This window comes from Pimephales promelas, chromosome 18 (assembly GCF_988280905.1).
Source record: "Pimephales promelas chromosome 18, fPimPro1.hap1.1, whole genome shotgun sequence".
NCBI classification, from domain to species: domain Eukaryota; kingdom Metazoa; phylum Chordata; class Actinopteri; order Cypriniformes; family Leuciscidae; genus Pimephales; species Pimephales promelas.
This window is the reverse complement of record NC_142786.1, coordinates 26,579,369-26,601,807: the sequence shown is the minus strand read 5'-3', so window position 1 is coordinate 26,601,807 and position 22,439 is coordinate 26,579,369. Positions and strand designations below refer to the sequence as shown.

Genomic DNA, 22,439 nt, shown 5'->3' with positions numbered 1-22,439 from the left:
TAATAAAAAAAAACGTCCCAATTTTTTTTTTATTTTAATGAATTAAAAAAAATATTGATGTGCACATATAAATAGTAGCTGCAAAATTCTAATAGGGCCTATATATATTTCATGGTGTCTTTAATAATGACATAAAAAGTAATAATTATGACATAGGCTATAGCCTACAAGTCATATTAGAATAAAAATGGAAATTATGTCAACAGGACATAGAATTATGACATAGTCTACTCATTTGAAATGACACATTCGAAATTATGACTTTCTGCTATAATTTTACTTCTTATGTCGTAATTTCGAGTCAAAATATCAAAAATATGTCGTTCAAAGTCATAATTTCGAGTTTGCATCTCATAATATAACTTAATATGTCATAATTTCGACTTTTCATCTCATTATGATTTACAAAAGCACATTTTTTTTTTTTTTTGTATGTGGCAAAATGGGCTTCCAACAACTCCTGTTTTCAACTCCTCCCCCTGCAACCGGCTCTGTTCGCCCTTCATGTCGTTCACATAGATTCACACACACACAATTCAACAAGTTGGTTTGCCACAGATGAAATGACCAACTTTCTCTTTGCTTAGATAGTTTCCCCTTCACTGTAGTCGTCTTTAAAATGAAAATTGGCACCTTGAAAACGATATCCTCAAACATGGGCGAACTTTTTTCGAACTTTTCATGAGATTGAACTTTGGATAACAAACAGTTTGAGGGAAACAGGACGGACTAGAAGGACACATTATGGCAATATGTGGCAGACGGAGTCGGTCGAAGTTAATTCTGTACGTTCTCGGTGCTTTTGTAGTGGGATATTTAGTGTTTCATAGGAACACGCAGAGTGATGTCGGCCTGGCCAGTCGAAGAGAAGTGGCAGTCGAGCAGCGCGAAAATGTGGACGAAGATTTACTGAAGAAACCGGTTTACGAGAAGCCTCCTTTAGACGTAAATGCTTTGGGGGAGATGGGTAGAGCTGTTAAACTTGACCTGACTGAAAAAGAGAAACGAGAGGAAGAGGAGAGCATCAAAAAGCATCAGATAAACACTTATGTGAGCGATAAAATATCACTTCACCGCAGACTGCCTGAAAGATGGAACCCACTGTAAGTCTCCATGCTGTACACGGATGTTTTAAGTTTGTTTTGATATTCAGCCACAACAGGTCATTAACTCTTTGATATAAATGTATTAGATTGATTTATTTGAATATAGCATTAGAATGCAGAAGAGGATACAGATTGTAGTTTATTGTTTAAATCTGCTTCGATTCATTGCAAAACAGGGAAGTTGTAAATGTTTTTGTAAACAGTCCCTATCTTTGCCCCAGTGTTTAATGTGCGATTACAGACAGAGAACGTCTACAAAGTACCAGAGGAGGAGAAAAACGTGCAATATGGTTCCGTCACATCTCGAGGTGCAGTTTGCAGTTGGCCTTACTCATCTCATATAAATGATGCATAGTTTAAAATAAAAACATATCCAAAATCTAAAGGGGGTGTTATTTCTATTTGGACAAAACAACAACAACAACAACAACAAAAATACTATTGAAATGTTAAAATAATAAATAAAATCCACAGAAGTCTTTTTTTTTTTGGAACAAGGACCCATTTGTGAACCCCTAATTACAAAATGAATATAGAAAATAGTTTGAAGTGACCAGTGGCCCCTCCCAAATCCAAATGGTGTTCATTATTATAGCCAGTTAGAGCAGCGGCAAAAGGCACTCCTTTTTCCGAGACAATATTCAAAGTTAATTTGTAACTATTAGTTATATCCTAAGTTAATATGTACCTCTGGCACATCTGTTGTAATAAAACCAATTAACAAAAATGTCAGTTTAACGTTGCACATCTTTTATAGATATATTATGTTAATATAACTCGATTCAAATAATTTTAAGATTTACTGAGGCCCCCTAGTGAGCTCCGGTCCCCTGGTTGAGAACCCCTGACAAAGAGGAACATTCTGCAATTGGTTTTAACATAATAGGTTCAAAATTTATGTAACTCATTTGATCAAGCTGACTCTTTTTGGTCGTGTTTTTAATGTGTTGTGTTTATTGTTTGCATCATATCATATTTGTTAAATGTAGCCTTCAATGATTTACAATGATAATTAGGCTTGAACAGATGCATCTGTGGTGGTTATTTTATTTATGTATTTTTACTTTTTATCTATCTTTATATGCAATGCTATATTTTTGTACCTGTCTCTGTGCAGCACTCCGATAGCAAATGCATTAACATAAAAACATTCTGCAGTTACTGTGCATATTTGTTTATGAAAATGCTACTGTAAACATGAATGCTATCTGGCGATGTACAGCACCAAGCAAGCATTAACTAACACGATCTGTCTATTCAGATGTAAAAACCTGAAATATGACTACCTGAGCCTGCCCACGACGTCGGTAGTGATAGCCTTCTACAATGAAGCCTGGTCCACACTTCTGCGGACAGTGCACAGTGTCCTGGAGACCTCGCCTGACCTGTTGCTGACTGAAGTCATACTGGTGGATGACTACAGTGACCGAGGTATCAGTCTGAATGGAAACTTCTCATGCAATCTTTGAGCATGGGATTGTCAAAAGATCATATGTATTAAAAGTTAACCATATTTGGATGAACTTGGAACATTTTTGACTTGAGACTGCAAGGAAGTGGGAACCACCAAGAACAAGATCCTAGTTGCACCCCACTTAGCAAACAGCTAAAATAACTGCCATAGATGACACTATATCATAAAGTGCAAACACCTCTCACATTTTATTTTCTTACATATTTTGTTTCTTTAGTGAAGTCTGTTTGCTGAAGAATGGTGAGCTTAACAGATGTTTTTTTTTTCTTTCCATAACAGGGAACTGTTGATGACAATGGACCAGGTTTATTAGCATTAACTAAAACTAAAGATATGAAACATTTTTAATAATTGAAATAAAATAAAATATGATTACTAAATGAAAATTAGAAATTTTGATTGGCAATAAAATAAAATAAGTTTAAGCTGAAGCACTAGAATTATTATCTGGAAATATATAAAACTAAAACTGAAATAAAAAATAAATAAAACCTAAATAGCAATATTTAAAAAATAAATAAATAAATAAAATGACAAAAAATCACATATTGAAATTACAAAAAATGTAACTAAAATTAGCATTAATTTAAAAAAAGCTAGTTCAAAACATTAATAAAACTTAAATAACACTGAAATGGACAAAATATCTTTTTACATGAGTAAATCATATCAACGTTAATGCAAATGTATAAATAAACATAAAAATAATAATTATATTAATAACAAATAAAAAATCCACACAAATAAATAAATAAAAAAAAAACGATGGCTTTACCCAACTTATCTCCTAGGCTAATATTCATGTGTCATAAATTTAACATTAACAAAAAAATAAATAAATTAATAAATAAAATCCTGTGTAAAACGACGCAGGATGTTAATATAATAGCGCACATAAAAAAGTATATAATAGCTGTAATTTAAGTTCAAAATAAATCAAAGATTTGAAAACTCATTCTTATTAATGAAATACCACAGCAACAACATCATCTCAGCTCCACCCTGTGGTGAAACCGCAAGTTGTTCCTTAATGCAAAAGCCAATTAGCATATTTCTGTCCTACGTTCTTGTTTCCTTTAGGACTGCAGCTGTTACTGAGCACTTCTCATGACTTTGATCCACAGATCATTTAAAGGAACCTCTAGAAAACTACATCGCCAATTTAAAAAAGGTGCGTCTGATCCGAGCAAGGAAGCGAGAGGGTTTGGTGCGAGCGCGTCTCCTGGGAGCTTCCATTGCTACAGGAGATGTACTGACCTTCCTCGATTGCCACTGTGAGTGCCATGAAGGCTGGTTGGAGCCTTTACTCCAGAGGTGAGACAGATAACCCTCTTTTTACAAACCCAAAACATGCAGTATTTTCAAAATGAGTGTATACATTTGCTCTTTAGCAAATATTGTTATGGCAAAATGCTTTCACGGTTAATTTTGCGTTTACATAGCATTTACATAGCAAAATTTGCATGCTTTTTTATTTGTTACATGTCACATCACAGTTTGTTTTATGAGAACTAATATTTATCTCCTTTTTTATCTTTAAATCTTGTAGAATTAAGGAGGAGCCTTCAGCTGTGGTGTGTCCAGTAATTGATGTCATTGATTGGAACACCTTCCAGTTCCTGGGAAACCCTGGAGAACCTCAGATCGGGGGATTTGATTGGCGATTGGTGTTCACGTGGCACACTATCCCAGAACATGAGCAGAAACGCAGAAGTTCTGCCACTGATGTTGTCAGGTCTGTGCTTCATGGTTGCACCTAAGCAGAAAACAATTTGTAATACTAAAGGAAACGGGTTTCATTTTTGGTCCTGTTCTAATTGAAAAACAATGCAATGTTGATAAGTTCTAAATTTGGGTTTTGAGCTTTATTATGCTTTGCCTGATTCATGAGGGTTAAAACAGGCTCTTCAGAGCAGTCGGCAGATTTTCAGATTTAATGCATTTTTTTATGGCCATATTTCAGGCACCAGAACTGTTAAGGTGAACGTTGTCTCTTCTAATCAAATATCAACCAATATTAAACCCTGCCTATATGCTTTTCCTGGAAGTTAATGTAATTTTACACAGAACACAGAAATAATTTTGTTTGTTGCTTTGATCCAGGTCTCCTACAATGGCTGGGGGTTTGTTTGCAGTCGATAAGAAGTACTTCCTTTACCTTGGCACATATGACACGGGAATGGAGGTGTGGGGTGGAGAGAACCTGGAGTTCTCATTCCGAGTAAGTGCATTTTGTTGCTTTTTCTGAAACATTTTCCTCTAGATTCTCCCCAGATTTTGGCTTCCTGAGGGTGAAAAGCCTTTGGGCAGATGGTGACAATACTAGTTTGAAAACTGTGTGATGAGTCACACAAGGTTAGGAGGTCGCTCAGCGCCTTTATTAAGTGTCTGCCAGCAAGTATGATGACTAAAGCGACCTTCACTGTTAATGCAGCATTTACTTACTCATAATTCCTCTGATTACTCAGCTATTGCCCTGAAGGGTTCTAACACTGTTACATAGACAGTAATGGTTCATTTGAGTTTTGAGTGCCTTGAACGCCTTGGGATGTGTTTTAACCAGAATCTGGCAGGAAACATCACAAAGTCCAGACAGATGCACTTTCAATGCAATATGACAGATCAGCGTGTATCCTACTGTGTCCTGCAGTACTATGAACCATACCCCTACAAATTACACCCCTACTACAAGTTATACCTCTACTACAAGTTACACCTCTACTACAAATTACACCTCTACAAGTTACACCTTTACTACAAGTTACACGTCTACTACAAGTTATACCTCTACTACAAGTTACACCTCTACTACAAATTACAGCTCTACTACAAGTTACTACAAGTTATACCTCTACAAGTTACACCTCTACTACAAATTACATCTCTACTACAATTTACACCACTACTACAAATTACAGCTCTACTACAAATTATACCTCTACTACAAGTTACACATCTACTACAAATTACATCTCTACTAAAATTTACACCACTACTACAAATTACAGCTCTACTACAAGTTATACCTCTACTACAAGTTACACATCTACTACAAATTACATCTCTACTACAATTTACACCACTACTACAAATTACAGCTCTACTACAAGTTATACCTCTACTACAAGTTACACATCTACTACAAATTACATCTCTACTACAGTTTACACCACTACTACAAATTACAGCTCTACTACAAGTTATACCTCTACTACAAGTTACACATCTACTACAAATTACATCTCTACTACAGGTTACACCTCTACTACAAGTTACATCTCTACTTACACCTCTACTACAAGTTACACCTCTACTACAAGTTACAGCTCTACTACAAATTACACCTCTACTACAAATTACATCTCTACTACAGTTTACACCTCTACTACAAGTTACACCTCTACTACAAGTTACATCTCTACTTGCACCTCTACTACAAGTTGCACCTCTACTACAAATTACACCTCTACAACGAAACAGCCAATTAGGGGATCTTATCGGGCGAATTCCATACAGCGTTTTTGCACTCTTGAAGTGCACTTCCGGAAGGGAATGCCATTTTTTGGGGCGTTCTAAAAGAAAGTGAACAACTGAATTTACACAAGTCCATTAGCGATGGGTGCTTGTGATTGTCACGTAGCGTTTATTTATTGTCATGTGACATAGGGTGTTAAATCGTCACGATTCATTTTAAAGCTTGATGGTGGGAGAGTTCGAGTTGACATATAAACAGAATGTATTTGTAATATATAATATAATATATATATAATATATATAATATATATATAATATAGAGAATATACTCAAACACACACACATATACATAAACTTCATTATAAAATGTAATTTATTTGTTACAAGTATATTAATAGCAATAATAATAAGAATGAACTGATGGAAATCTGATGGAAATTCAACTATAAAATAATTCTTTATAATACATTTTAATAATAATAATAAATATTTTCCAGATAATATTTTAAGAATAATTTGTCTTGACTTTATTATAATGACAAAACAAAAGCCAATTATGCTAAAAAATATGTTGTCTTTATAATATCACACATACTATTTTGTTCTCACACAGTATTAAAGGGTCTGTACAAGAAAAGAAAGAATCATATTTGGTAGTCCCTGACATTTTACTTGGTTTGTTTGGTTACCCACATAACTCAAAATATTTTCTTTTGTGTTCAACAGAACAAAGAAACACATACAGGTTTAGAACATCTAATTTAATAGCCAATGATCTCTAAAATGCTGCCTATGGATTATTATTATTACGGATGGCTAATCTATATCCTGTCTTGGTGGTGTTTTTCAGATCTGGCAGTGTGGAGGGACTCTGGAAATCCATCCTTGCTCTCACGTGGGTCACGTGTTTCCAAAGAAAGCGCCATATTCAAGAAACAAGGCCTTGGCCAACAGTGTGCGGGCGGCAGAAGTCTGGATGGATGAATTCAAAGAAGTGTATTACCACCGTAGCCCTCATGCACGTCTGGTACGCCCACTTGTGCGGTCTGTTGCATAACTCTGCTTTTGTTTGCTTATCTGAGTATGTTTATAGCACCATCTATCTTCGAGATTAGAGGAAGTTGACTCTTTGTGAACAATGCACATAGTATTTGGCACAATCTGTTGACATGCTCTGAAGGAATGGCATTTAGCAGGTGGGCTGAAACTCCTCAGGTGACATTCTCTGTGCTCAGTGTGAAATTACTATAGTGAGAAGTGCAGCAACTCTCAGTCCGTGTTTGCCATTCACGGTCCCCACTGAGCCCTGTAGTTAAAGAGAGAGGTGCTCTTGGTGACAGATCGGGTGACCCTTTTCTCTCTGAAACTTGGAGATGCTGCCAGGTTGGCGCTACCAACTCGAAATCAATCTAATGTGATGCCAGCAGATAAGTCTCTCTCTCTTCAGGTATAAACCACAGGCAAACATTGGGCTTGCCAGCGTGGATCAGGTTTGACAACCTTCATACTCCGCTTCCACGCAAACTTGTAAGAGGATCACTCTCTCTTTCACCCTCCGAGTCTCACGACATATTTTATTCATGGCCAAAATCTCTGTCGGTTGTGCCACAGAGTCCTAAAGATCAACAAAACAGGGCTCTGTGATGGATCTCGATGATCAGAAAGCTTCATTTGACAGCCGCTCAATTGACCGTGTAGCTGGACGGTACGTGCCTGCCTCAGGACTTTGTTGAGACTGAAGATCAGATCACAGTCAGATCATCAATGTGTGTGATGTTGTGCCACCCGGCTGGCACTCACAGCAGGGCCGTACGTTATTGATGAAGCACTATCAAGTTGGTTAATTAGACGTACACTTCCTTTCATTCGTCTTTCCGCAGAGCTGCTGAACCTTTTCGACAGAGCTCTACTTCCAACAGATGTTCCTCATAAGGGATCATATCTCTGGCAACAGTGCAGACCATCACTCACCAGTAATTCTTGCCTGACAGGCGGTTATGAGGGGGTACCACAGCCACAAACAAACAGGGGAACTTGGCCTATATCAGTCTTGTTTGCTGAGGTGGGGTTGCAGCATTATTTTGCATCGTTGTATTTTATGGTTTACCGCAGCGGGGTAATTGCATCAGAATGCTTTAAACACAAGATTAGATGTTTGGTTTCATGTGATCATTTTGTGAAAACAGATGATGTACTGTGAAGAGAGAGCACAGTCTGTTCATGTGACATTTCCTGATATAATTCAAGCGAAATCAAATCAAGTGCCGAATTGCAGAGCTAGCATGAACGTATCCACATCGCTATGATAAGATGCTTTCTTAGCTGCTGCTTTCTTACTGCTGTCATTTTTCTTGTTTATTTTGTTGTTAAAGGGATACTCCACTTTTTTTTGGAAATAGGCTCATTTTACCACTCCCCCAGAGTTAAACAGTTGGGTTTTACCGTTTTCGATTGTATTCAGACGATTTTTTTTTTTACATTTAGAAGAATATCAGTTACCATACAGTTTCTGGTCTCATTGACTTCCATAGTATATTTTTTTTCCTACTATTGAAGTCAATAAGACCAGAAACTGTCTGGTTACTAGGGTTGGGAATCGTGAGAAATTTTCCGGTTCCGATTCCGGTTCCGCCAAACGATTCCGGTTCCGGTTCCCATTCAATTAAAAATATTAGTAAGAGAAAAATCCACAATCCTTTTTGTGTTTATTTCTTATAGTACTTGACAAATTAGTTTAACAGACTGGTAATGTAAACAAACTCAAAATATTATTAAGCAATCTTTGCAAAAAAAAAAAAAAAAAATATATATATATATATATATATATATATAAAGGAAATTAAAAAATTCTGCATTCTCTATAATAATTTAGACCTCTCCTTTATTGTATCTCCAACAGTGAAGAATACCCTCTCAGAAGGAGTAGAATATGCTTTAAGAGAGTAGAACTGATTATTTTTTTAAACGGTTTGAATGATTGATTTATAAAGACTTTACTTATTTCATTACTGGATAAATCGGCGCTCTAGCAGTTAATAAACAGAACTGCATGCGTCTTGCGGAAGAACATTGTTGCCGGAGCTACTTCTCTCGAGTCACGCAGGCATTGGGCTACTCCGCAGCAGCTGCGATCCGCCGGCCAGTCTAAACAAGAAGTCCGAGTATTAACGCTTATTACAGGCTTTACGTAGTGATTCAAGATAAGACAAAAACACGGTTTGAAAAAAAAAACATTATGATGTACTCGCTCATTGTATATATTTTGTAAATTCTGAACACAAAAAATATACGGACTGCATCTGTTTTGACCACTACCGTCAATGTTTACTCAAACTATAATCTCACTAATTCTGTAACGGAAATCATTTGAATATGTGAAGCAAATAAATATTGAGACTGTGTGATTGTAAAGCAGTTTCATATCGACAACTGCTCTCTCTCTCTCAGCGCAAACAGATTTGAATGTAGGCTAGAGAGTGACTCGGCGGTCGGCGCGCGCAGTGTGCGTGTGTCTGTGTGTGACAAATGCAGCGCGTGTGAGAGCAAATCGCAACTTCAGTGGTGAAGTTTTTGTCATTTAGGAATAAGACGGCGTCTTCTACTCCCAGCACTTCGCCCACATGATGATATCGCATCGGAACCGTTTTCGGAACCGAAACTTAGGAATTTTGCACGGTTCCGGTATTTTTTCAAAAACACAACCGGTTCTGGAAAAGAACCGGTTCTCGGTTCCCAACCCTACTGGTTACTGATATTCTTCTAAATATCAGAAAATCGGCTGAATGGATTTGAAAACGGTAAAACCCAACTGTTTAACTCTGTGGGAGTGGTAAAATGAGCCTATTTCCAAATAAAGTGGAGTATCCCTTTAAGAGGAAAGTGCTCAGCATATTTACATATTCATTTAAACGCCATCGCCGCTATTAGCAGCATGGTCTGCATAAGGTATCTGAGTATATTCTTAATGATTTATCGTTGCTCATACTTGATGGATTCCTAAAGACCTAATTTTTGTCTTTGTTTGACAAAGAAAACATACTGACCAATGACATATGAGCTTTCATTTCACATTCTTAACTCAAGGGCATCCAAGATGTAGCTGTCTTTGTTTCCGCAGTAGTTTCAATTTTAATATTTTTAGGTCAAACCATTCTTGTCTGTCAGTCATATAATGCAGGTCTATGGTCACCACCTCAAAGAGCATGCACAGAGAAGTCTAAATTAAACGCGATTTAATGACTCGCAAATGTAAGTACACATTGATGGCCTAAGACACGAAACGAGCGGTTTGTGTGAGAAAACAAACAGTATTTATATTATTTTTACCTCTTGTAACCACTGCCATTTCCAAGTGATTTGAGGGACGCGGGTGCTTTGTGGACGTGGTTACAAGAGGTTTTCTCACACAAACCGTTCGTTTCGTGTCTAGGCCATCAAGGTGTACTTACATTTACCTCCATTATATGACTGACAGACAAGAACAGTGAACTATCAAAGTGAACTATTCCTTTAAGCCTGTTTTGCACATACTCCGGGGCGTGAGCTACACACGTTCATTTTGGTGCCCACATTGAACTTGGCAGATTGGATCATTCTAGAAAACAAAAAATATTAAATAAGAAAATGAACAAATCGAAACTGCAGCCAACTTTGTCTACTGTATGTAAATGTAACCATTTTCTATGCAGAGCTACAACACTTGTCATAGAGAAATGTGAACACCCAATGAAACAACTACGTGTTTACTGCTGTTGCTGCACAATTCAGCATTGTAATGATGCTAAAGCTTTTGGTATTGGATGTAGAGCTGCTGTTGTCTATTTATACCTCTGAAATAGTTTTGTCCTGCAAGTAAATACTCATTCTCTTTTGAAAGTGTGCAAATAATGCGCTTTTTGTGCATGTATAATAAATGTGCACAAATCGTGTAAAATAGTCATCATTTACTGTACGTCATTGTTCTAAACCTGTATGAGTTTCTTTGTTCTGTTGAACACACAAACATTTTTTTTTTTTTGAGGAATGTGGGTAACCAAACAAACCAAATGTCCCCTTTGACTTCCATAATATGATATTATTATGCATCACTGTACCTTATGCTACATTAGAGCAATTATTAACTTGTTTTCTTTGCTTGTTTTCAGGAAGCATATGGTGATGTGACGGACAGACGGAAACTCCGAATGCGTCTTAAGTGTAAAGATTTTAAGTGGTTCTTGGAGAACATCTACCCTGACATTCAAGTCCCAGAGGACAGGCCTGGAATGTTTGGCATGGTGAGGGGATGCAAACTACTTGTGTTTACATGCACAGCTTTGTAGCTGTTAGCTTGTTCTTTTGGTTCAGAGTTTAAAATGCAAGGGGAAGCAAATTGTGACACAATGAAATGAGTTCACTTCCTTTACAATCAACAAAGCGAATGTAAAAGTGTAGTCTACATTCAAAATATGGGACTATTTCATTTAAAGGTTGAAATAATCCCAAACTTTTTCTGATTTTTTTTTTAAATAATATAGTTTAAAAAGAAAAGGAAATATTAATATCTATATATTTTTTTCTTTTTAACTTTTCACTCATTATGCTGATTTATATAATTTGTATATTAAAAAAAAAAAAATTAAATAAGAAAAATAAGATTTTTGGACCCTATTGTTGGAATATTTCTTTGTTTCTTCTCAACTGTAGCTGAAGAGTAAAGGAAAGGCCAACTACTGTTTTGACTACAACCCACCTGATGATCATAATATGGTCGGTCACCGAGTCATTCTTTACCCGTGTCACGGCATGGGACAAAACCAGGTAACTTTCATTCTCTCAACTGTAACGACAGACATCCGTGCTGCTCCAAGAGGTGTAAAAAGTACCTGAAAAGCATTCTTAAAAATACCTAACAGCGAAAATGACTTACAAGTCACCAATTTCAGTACGACTTAGAGTAGTGAATGTAGGCTCAAAAATGCACTAGTCCTCAACACCTAAGAAATATACCAGTGAAAAACAAGAAACTGCTGATTTGTGAGGAGTGCATCACTTTTTTTAAAAATCAAAATAAAATTAAACACCTAAAAATTGCAATATATCAAGGTCGACACAACAGCCTATAAACACTCATGTCTCAGTCAAGCTCAAGGGCTCAAAAAGGGCATAAGTAAACAAATATCCTTCAAAAAGGTTTCTTCAGTATAACAGATAAATAAATTACTGTTACTTGACTACTTGCGGGCTCCTCATCTCCTACATGAAACACATATTTGTGTAAAGTAGCCATGCTGACAAGTTTGGGTGAGTAAGGGCAAAACGCACAAGATATAGTACCTTCGATGCCCTTTTTGTTGCCGTAGATTAGAAAAAGTTAGGTGACATGCAAATGTAACGAGTAATTGCATTACTCATCACAAATGTGTTGAAGTAAAGAGTACATTATACTTCTTCAAAACAATGCACAGAGATTTAATGCATCCTCAGGAATACACATGGAAGTGTCTCTCACAGCTGTAATGTATTATTAAAATGCCATTCTAAAATGGCGCAGTAAATAATGTGTTGTGCACTTCACAGCACGCTTGTTTTTAAAGTGACTTTAGCCGCCTGGCACAGCAGCGTGACTTCTTTCGTCTCCTCCCTCTCTGTGGGGAGGCAGATGAGCCCTGGAGACTTATCAGTGCACAATATCAGCTGTGTACAGCACAACAACACTCTTCTGATGGAATACAAGAGTGTTGTGAATGCAAGAAATGCTCTTCTGATTCTGTCTGGTTTAGTACATATGGGTCAATCCTGTTAAGCCTTAAATCCTTTTGAGACTCAAAGTATTTCACTATTTCACCCTTTTTCAAAGTTTTGAATTTGTTTTTTGAATTTGTAATATTTCGCAATATTACCATTTTAACTGTATTTTCGATTAAATAAATGCAGCTTTGGTGAGGATAAGAGACTTCTTTCAAAAACATAAAAACATTTCAGTGTTTCCAAACTTTTGACACTTATACACTTATACAAAACAAACATTTTATTGATACAATAATGTGATTTAAACACTATATTTCCTATTAATACAACTACTGGTAATGCATGGTTTTGTTGAGTGCTTTGTACGGTAATTTGTCTTCAGATTTGAGATTTTAAAAGAAGCAATTCATCTGCAAATTAGACAAACCAAAGATCCAGATTGCTCCACAAATGCAAATTCATACATTCATACATCTTTTAATATGGTTAAACACTGCAAACAGATGGTGTCTCCGTAGTTTTCACCTCTTTACATTATGAAAACTGGTTTGTTGTCGGAAAGAACAGGAATCATGGAGGACACCAGGTTTATTAAATATATATATATATATATATATATTTAGAAATGTATATTTAAATTTTTTTTAAAAATCGAATACATTAAGTTACTATATGATGGGGACAAAATCTACTGCATAACATGATTGACCCGTATGTGCGCCTCTATCAGATGTTGCTGTTTTTGGATTTGTCTTTGATTAAGATTTGATGTGTTGAGCTTCTGTGTGTGATTATTTTCCTTTCTCGTTTTGTGACAGTTCTTCGAGTACTCAACGCTCCAAGAGATCCGTTATAACACGAGGGATCCTGCAGGCTGTATCGTAGCTGATCCGGTTTCCACATTCCTTACCATGCAGCACTGCAGTAAACCCAGGGAACCTGTGCCTGAAGAACAGAAGTTTATATTCAGAGAGGTGAGGTCATTGAACACATCAGTACAAACAGTTTTATTAAAATTAATTACATTAATCACATATATATACACTACTGTTCAATGGTTTGGGATCAGTAAGATTTTCTTCTGAAAGAAATGAATATTATTTACAAAATATTCTATTTCATTAGTTACAAAATATTCTATTTCAAATAAAGGATGTTGTTTTGAACTTTCTATTCATCAAAAAATCATGAAAAAAATATTAAGCTTCAATTGATGATGATGATGATGATGATGATCATAATAAATGTTTCTTAAGCACCAAATCTGTATATTAAAATGTTTTCTGAAGGATCATGTGACACTGAAGACTGGAGTAATGATGATGAAAATTTGTTCACAATATAACTGTTTTAAATGTATTTTTGTATTGATCAATTAAATGCAGCATAAGAGTCTTCTTTCAAAAACATAAAATCTTACCAACCTCAAACTTTTAAACAGTAGTGTATTTGCTGAGAAATGTCGGCACATAAAGATTATTTTAAGACAGTTTTGTTGCATTTGATCAAATCAATAAATAGACATCATTAGAACATTTTATATATATATATATATATATATACAGTATATATATAAATAAATAAACACAACACTAAACACAATCACTGGCATTTAGTCATCGGCAATTAACATTCAACTCATGATGGTTGCTTTATAATTATATATATATATATATATATATATATATATATATGAAGAGTGCCATTTGAAATTTTCTTTTAGAATAATAATTTTTATCAAGCTTGTATATTTAAGTTATTTCACTTATTTGCGTTTTTTGTAGTTACCAAACCACATGGTAACCCCTGTCAATTTAAAACTAATGCATTCATAAATTATATACGTATATATATATATATATATATATATATATATATATATATATATATATATATATATATATACATAAATGCATTAGTTTTAAATTGACAGGCATTACCATGTGGTTTGGTAGGTATTCAGGACAAGAATTGTACACATGCATGCTTTGCAGCACTTCAGGTGTCCTTCCAAGCAAATAACCGGCCAAGTAAATGTCACATTAAAGCGTTACTTGAGAAAGTCACGGACAGCAAGAGGTTTCAGTGTGGCTTGCGGTGTCATTTCACAAGCAAGCCTTAGTGTGAACTCTCGCCAGTACAGCGAGCACCTGAAGAGCAGCGTGACGACAGCAGGTTTCTCACTAGACTGTGGGGAATTAGAGCTGGGAGCAAATGAAATGCTAGGGGTTCCCGAGCTTCCTGTTCTAGTGGGCCTGAGGCTTTTATAGTATTCGAACAAACCCCTGACTTAAAGTATTAAAATCAGTCTAAGACAATCTAAGTCTTATCATAATCTTTGCATTTGCAGGATGGCTCTCTCTACCACGTTCAGACACAGAAATGCATTGAGGCAGTGGACAGGACTGACAATGGGAACCCTGGCCCCGCTCTCCGCCCCTGCTCAGACTCGGACTCCCAGAAGTGGTTCTTCGAAGAGAGGACATAGCAAAGGTTCTCTCTACACTTTTCATATCAGCTGCTCCAACTCCACAGCAGTTTATTGATCATTCCAATTCCTCCACTTAGGATTGATAGTGCCTTCCTGTTACAAGAGGTGCACAGTACAGACTGTGATTAATGAATTAGATTTGAACATTTCTGAGTATTAAAATTCATCACTTATAATAGAGTCGTTCGGTTTTTAATCTTGAAACCTAAAGAGAGTGACCATTTTCGTGCCAATGAGTGTTCTCTGAAATTTCAAAAGAGTTTTGGATTCATGAATTAAATAACACGTGTATACATACGTTGAGTAATAAAACAAAATATAAAAAGAAATTAATATTTTTTTCAGCAAGGGTGCATTAAATTGCTAATGTAATAATAAACAAATAGAAAACAGTTATTTTAATAATAATTCACAATATTACTGTATTTTAGATCAAATAAATGCAACCTTGGTGAGCAGAAGAGACTTCAAAAACAAAACAAAATCTTACACACCCCAAACTTTTGTGCAAATAGACATTGTCACTGAACACATCCATGTCTCTGCAAAGACATAAACACTGTATTTATCATTTAATTTTACAGGAAGGTAATTTGAGTTATTTGAAACAGTCAGTGCTGCCAGCTCCATCTGCTGGTGTCTTATCCTCCCCTGCTATTCTACAAAGTAGCTTCAATTAGAGTTTTTCGACTTGACATTTTCCTGCTTCTAGCATTTTAAAATTCTCCCCCTCTGTGATTTGATACCTGATGTAACTTAGGGCCTCTTGGCAGCTTAGTAGTGTGTTTATTTTCGGCTGAGTATTGAGATGGCAGTGCTACTCCTGCCATTCTCTTTCCAACCACCAGATGGTGCCAAATTCTCCATTTTACTCCATGTCCTTCCTCCATGTTGTAACATCATCTCATATTTACAGTACATGTCTGTAATTTCAGTAGCTCACTATGCTCAGACTGTGATGCAAGGTTACACTTTTTATACACAATTACAGTTAAAAATGTACCATGATTGCTACTTGTTTCTGAAAGCGTATGGCAGCCTACCTCTAGTCATTTACCTGCTGTAGGTGATTGTTGGGCATTTGAAGGGAACAAAACAGAGCTGGATGTCACAGAAAATACTCAGCCCGTTCTCATCCTAAGGCAGATATATATGGGACGCAGATATATGTGGACCAGAAGGCGCCTCCTAGTGGTCCAAACCTAACCCTACCCCAGACCTAAACCTACCCATAACCGAAGCGTGTTATATTGACGCTAAAGGGTGCCATGTGCGTTGGATGTATACGCATTGGCAAAAGCGTCAGTATATGATGCCTTGGGATGAGAATGCGTTGAAATACTAGATTGTAGTGGTCAAAGTGCTGTGATTTTGCTTCATTTTCCCCTAAACTTGTAGAGAAACAGTGCAAGATATAATGGTGCTTTTCCACGGCGTTGAACGACTCAGCTCGGCTCACTTTACTTTGGCTCGGTTTGCTTTTCCACAGCAGTTTAGTATCGCTTCAAAGTGGGTGGGATTCGTCTACTGACCATGATACAGCCGTTTCTTTTTTTCAAGTTGCGTGTGACGGCTGTGTAAAGCAAGTTGTTTAAAAAAAGTTGTGTGAACAAATTATACTGCGGTGGCTGTTGCCGACTAGGCTATTTAAATCTAGCAGGTTTGACGTCTCGTGTCTCAAATCCAATGATGCTGGTAGTAACGATTCTCTCTGACCAATCAGTGATCTGCAGTGTTTACTTATTACATTTTAGCATCACTACGGCTCGCTTCCTTGGAACCTCAACTGAGGTGGTACTAAAAAAAATGACCAGGAACAATACAATGTGGAAAACCCCCCAAAAGTGAGCCGTACCGAGCCATACCATGCAGTGACAAAGCACCATAAATGTCTGTCCATCTGTGGGTCAGTTTCTCATGCTGAATGATCGTTTCTGTCAGGCTAACGTCATTTGTCATGAATTTGTCAGTTTGTCTCAGTTATTTATTAAGTGCAGGGATTACTTATTTTTTATAGGCCAACCCAGAAGTTAGCATCACCCTGGTTCCCTAGCAACAAAAAAAGGATTTTTTTTCATTGACTTTTGGATTATTGCAGAAAATAAGTTCTGTGAATAACAGAAGCTTATGATCCTTACATGTTTTGTTCGTAGAATTAATCTGAAGGTGGACTAGCGAGTAGATGAGTTTACCTGATAATGTCCCGACAACCTCTGTTTCCTCACATTTAGACACTTGTTAGCAACCGCCTTTTACAAGACAAGTAAAACATTACAAGAAGGTATTACTGATATATATTAAAGCATTTAGACAAAACAAACAAATATTCAAAAAACTCATTGACTTCAGGACAATGGAACTGGAAATGTTAAAATGCTAACTCGTTTCCAGATTTTGGCCGACAAAAAATGTCATTCCTGCACTAGTCTATCGTTGGAGTCTTGAAATTACTTGTATGTTTAAAGACAGTTTTTTTTTTTAAATGAAAGGATTAGTTTAGTCATTTTGAAGAATGTACATGCTGATATTTTCCCCCGAAAAAAGGCACTTTATAAGTTTCATAAAAGTGATCCATACAAGTTATGCACTATATACGTCATATGAAAGTTTTTTTGTGAAGAATGGACAAAAGTAAAGTAGTTATTGATTGAAAATCATCATTCACTTAATTTTTATGAAAAAAGAAAAGCAGCTGCAGCATTCTGCTATAAATTTCTCTTATGTTCCACAAAGGGAAATATTTTTGAAACACTTAAAGGCGAGTAAATGAAGACAAAAGTTTTATTTTTAAAGACATTTAACATGTTTGGAGTGACTTTCAGAGTGTTCAAAGAAGGAACATTTTTCTAAAATACAGGTGAGAGGGAAGTTTTCTATAGTATTTTTTTTTTCTTTAGTCTATAAGGTGATGGGCTAACTTATCATTGTCAAAGGGAGAATTGGTTTACTGGTGTGATTCTCTGAGAACATGTGACATGAGCTCAATACTGGACAGAGGTTTCCAGGGCCTCAATAGATAGGAAGGTGATTGAGAGATTGATTATATGATGATTATAAAATGAGAACCCATTATGTTTGAATCAGTAGGATTTTCCTTTCTATCAAAGCCTAAGAATTGACAATGGGTTTGTTTGATGAGGTCAAAAAAGATGTATGGATGGTTATAAGACCATTTTGTCTATGGTCACTTTTTTATACTCCATACAATGGAAGTACAAAACACCAACAATGATACATTCTCTTGATGAATGTGGTTTAAAGTTCATTGATCTTCAAACATGCCCAATACTGACGCATAGTACCAACCCCCCCAAAAATGAATGGCCAAAACAGTGGTGTTGGTTACAGCGGCAGTGAGTATGCACTTTTCTTGGAATAATGAATGATTTGTGATTTCATTTTACTCTCCTTTTAAGAATGTTCTGAAACCATATCAATGCTGGAAGAAAAATTCAGGTAGCTTTATGCTGTTATGTAAGTGACCTTAACATCAGAAATGAAGGTATTCTCTCTCTTTTTTTGAAAATGCTTAAATTATGGTTACTAAAATGTCTTATTTCTAACTAAAGGTGCACTCAGTTTTGTTTGTTACGCTACAATATGTTATTTGCAGTCGGCAATGATTAATTTATTCCGCAAAGTTTCTGAAACAAGATTAGTACTGCTGTAGTTAATGGTCATGTGATCTCAACATAAAACCGCTTTTATTAGGCATCTGATGTGAGTGTACTGTTCATTTCTTTGTGTGAACAGTTTTTGTGAGGAAGAAAAATGATTGAGTGCACCTTTTAATTGTAATGAAAATTGAACAATGAAAGTTGCTCTAACTTCGAACTGAATTCATGTTTGACTTTTTACACATTAAAGCCATTGAATAACATCCCAATGTGTGCCTGTCTTTCCTCACCAACAACTGACAACCCCTGGCGATATATTTTTTTTCTGCAGTATTACACACTCCCGTCTCTTTCCAGCAGGCGTTTGATTTCGTATTCTGCCACGTCACTCGTGTTACTGTGGAAACTTTTCCCTTTATAAAGCATTAATCTCGTTCTCCATGTGCTTGCGTGTTTGTTCTTTCCGTTTATGTCGGAGTCGCAGTTGCAGAGAACGATCATGGAGGTGTCATTGGCAGTCTATCTGACTGGCTTGAAGATGTGCAGCTGAGTATGTGGAAGCGCTCATGCCAAGATGCTCCTCATGCGCTCTGCCCCGCAGTCATTCTCAATTACTCATTCATGATGTGCGTCTGTTTGATATTTCATACTGTTTGTGGGCTTCTTTTGTATGGTGTCATCTGCCTCGCTCTCCGGGTGCAGGATGGGATTAGTTTGGAACAGGCTTTAGGAAAAACAGGGTCATGGAACGAAGCTTTTGGAAGCCGTCAGATCACACCAGCCCTGCTGCCAGAGAGGCGTTAAATGTGCCTTCCCTGTGAATCAGTGTGGAGAACCTTATTTTCGTCTCGCTCAAGCTTCAACTTCTTTTTCTTCGGAAACGGCGTCCGTGTTGGTACACTGTAGTCATCGGCAAATGGGATTACGACCACGTCACTTTTTTTGCTTTAGAAAAGGCCATTGAATATTGAAATGATCTCTATGTTGAAAACGGCTCTCACCACCTTGTGATGCGTTTTGGGGTCTTGGATATGACGGCAGCTTGCTCGCCTACATCCCATGTGTTGCTTGACAAGGTCTCTCGATACCCGAGCTTCTCTTTTCAGAGATGGAAATAAGCTTGATTTGGCAAAGCGAGATGAGAAAGACACTGTCAGAGACACGCTAACATTCTCTCCACTGTCTGTTCAGCAAATGACTGGATAGCCTTCACTGTGAATGACTGATTTCACCCCATGTTGCATTGGAAAGTCCAACATGCTTTCAGGCTTGATGGGAAGCTTACTGTAGCATTTGAACCCATTTTAACTCTTTTCCCATACACTTATACTGTATAGGGAGGGCTATTACACATCTTCTGAAAGAGTACTGAATCTCCAGAACAAAACTGACAAAAAAGAAGCAGAAACAAGTGATAGCATATTTAAGGAGATGCATATGTCAAATAATGTGATCATCAAACATAATACTGCATATAAATCAAGTCTGCCTGTTTTACTGAATGAAATGTCTACCCAGGACGAGGTATGGGTCTGTGAAGCTTTGGGGTGTTGATGGACTCAATCTCCATCTACTTGAACATCGTTCTGAATCTGATCTGGATGTAGCCTTTGACAAAAATGTGATTATGGCTCAAATTGTTGCTTTTTTTTTTTTCATCAAACTTTCGACTTTTCCCACATTCAAGTGTTGATAAAAAAAAAAGAATCCATTAAGCTAGAATAAAAGGTGTTTTTTTTCTCTTTTTTCGTTATATTTATTGCAATATTCTGGGGGCGATGAAAAATGTGTGAAAATGATCAAAAATGCTGACTGGCAACTTTTAGAGTTTTAGAGTGAAAGAGTTCATTTTTATTTATTTTACTATTTTTTTTAGTGTGAAACATGGTTCGTTCAGGGGTTAACAGTGGCCTTAAAGTCGTCATGAAATCAAAATGGACAAGTTCCTGATTAACAAGATGTTTCAGGCAATTTCTGTTTAATGACTGAAAAAGGTCGTCCCCGGTCAGTCTTTTAAACCTCTCTTCTCAGTTAGGTTTACATTAATGAAATGACTGCAGTCCACGCGACACCCGTGCTAATGGTACAGTCCACTGTGCTAATTACAAAATGAATAAAATGGAAAATCTGTAAGAATGTATTTATTTTAATGATTGTTTCTAAGTCATAATTTATCAAAAGTAAAATCCATTGATGATGTAAACGAGAAAGAGCGCTGAATTCAGACGTTCACTTTTCTGCTATGTCAGGTAAGTTATAGCTTAATTAAAAATCACTTAAAAGTCACTCATCTGAATCTGATCATAGAACTTTATTCTGGTTTCCTCGGTAACACTAAACAATCATTTAAAAAAGAACAATACTGTTGCTTTTCTAATGTAGACGCTGTAACAGATTAGACAGTTGTTAAATGCTGGAGATGTTGTGAAGGACATTAGCTAAAGGTAAGAGTGTTGTATTGATGCTATTGGCCTAACTGTTTAGATAAAGATTGCTTTGTTGGCCTGAAGTAAGACGTTATGCCTCCTCTCCAAGCTTTTTGAAAATTAGGCTACTATTGGGGTTATTATGTATAATTTAACTTCTAATGGAGTGCAGTCTGTTCATCAATGCCCCACTTTTCCTTCTCTTTCTGCATTTTCCTTAAATGGAGGACTTCTTTTCATTTGCTATGCACTGTATCCTTTTTAAATATCAGTTTATTGCAGGCTACTTCTGAATTTATTTCCGAATTTCCCCAGAATTGGAATAATTTACACTACTTGTGTACAAGGGCCCGTTCACACAGAACGCTTTTTTACTTTTCCATTGTTGTTCTATCTAGACTGACGTGTATAACCGTTGCGCTCGCGCCAGTTGTAGTTTGCCGCATGCTCTAAAAACGCGGCGCTCAAGAAAAAAAAAAAAAAAAAAAAAAAAAACGCGTTCTGTGTGAACGAGCCTTAACCAACTTTATATATGATCCGGTTACAATTTCCTCGTTTGATTTAATTATGGACAATTACATTTACCCATCTCAGCTGTTTGTTTCTCCTCTCAAGTCACCAACGGGTCTAACCAGCCTCGCCTCCAAAAAACTGTCATTACGGACACTGATTCCAGACAATCTACAAAGGAAGGTAACTTTGTCATCTTTGTCTGTTCCTTTATATTTTGAGGTGACAGAATGTCGCCCACAGTCACAGACTCTTAAGTGAATTGATTAGACTACTTCACTAAAGCAGCCTCGAGTACATCAGTATGGAAAGTGCTGCTGCTGTTCTCAAAGTCACAGAAGTGCAACTGAGAATCGAGTACCAATTGCTTTGTCCTTTGTTTTGTTTTTGTTTGTCATTATATTCAGTTTAAATTTTAAAGGGACCATTATCATATTTTTTTTCTTCACCAAAATTAGATTTTTTCCTTTATTATAATATTATTTTTCGATCCTTATAATTAAAACTATTAGCTATACATGTATGATTTTAAAGTAACATTTCATATTTTTATCACGTGACACTGAGTAATGATGCTGAAAATACAGTTTTGCATCACAGGAAAAATGTAAA

At 36.4% G+C, this 22,439-nt stretch overlaps 1 protein-coding gene across 1 annotated transcript; it reads left to right on the top strand.

The window, feature by feature from the left end:
- The first annotated feature begins 501 nt into the window (after positions 1-501).
- galnt12 (UDP-N-acetyl-alpha-D-galactosamine:polypeptide N-acetylgalactosaminyltransferase 12) lies at positions 502-19,154 on the top strand. Its single transcript, XM_039680662.2, has 10 exons — positions 502-1,103; positions 2,368-2,537; positions 3,705-3,894; positions 4,130-4,315; positions 4,684-4,801; positions 6,905-7,081; positions 11,199-11,330; positions 11,740-11,853; positions 13,602-13,757; positions 15,134-19,154. The coding sequence occupies exons 1-10, from the start codon at positions 745-747 to the stop codon at positions 15,269-15,271; spliced, it is 1,740 nt and encodes a 579-aa protein (XP_039536596.2). The 5' UTR covers positions 502-744; the 3' UTR covers positions 15,272-19,154.
- The last annotated feature ends 3,285 nt before the right edge of the window (positions 19,155-22,439 follow it).

Coding starts and splice junctions, on each gene's coding strand:
- galnt12 (XM_039680662.2), top strand. CDS start 745: ATGGCAATATGTGGCAGACGGAGTCGGTCGAAGTTAATTCTGTACGTT. Junction 4,316..4,683: donor TCTGCCACTGATGTTGTCAG/GTCTGTGCTTCA, acceptor GCTTTGATCCAG/GTCTCCTACAATGGCTGGGG. Junction 4,802..6,904: donor ACCTGGAGTTCTCATTCCGA/GTAAGTGCATTT, acceptor GGTGTTTTTCAG/ATCTGGCAGTGTGGAGGGAC.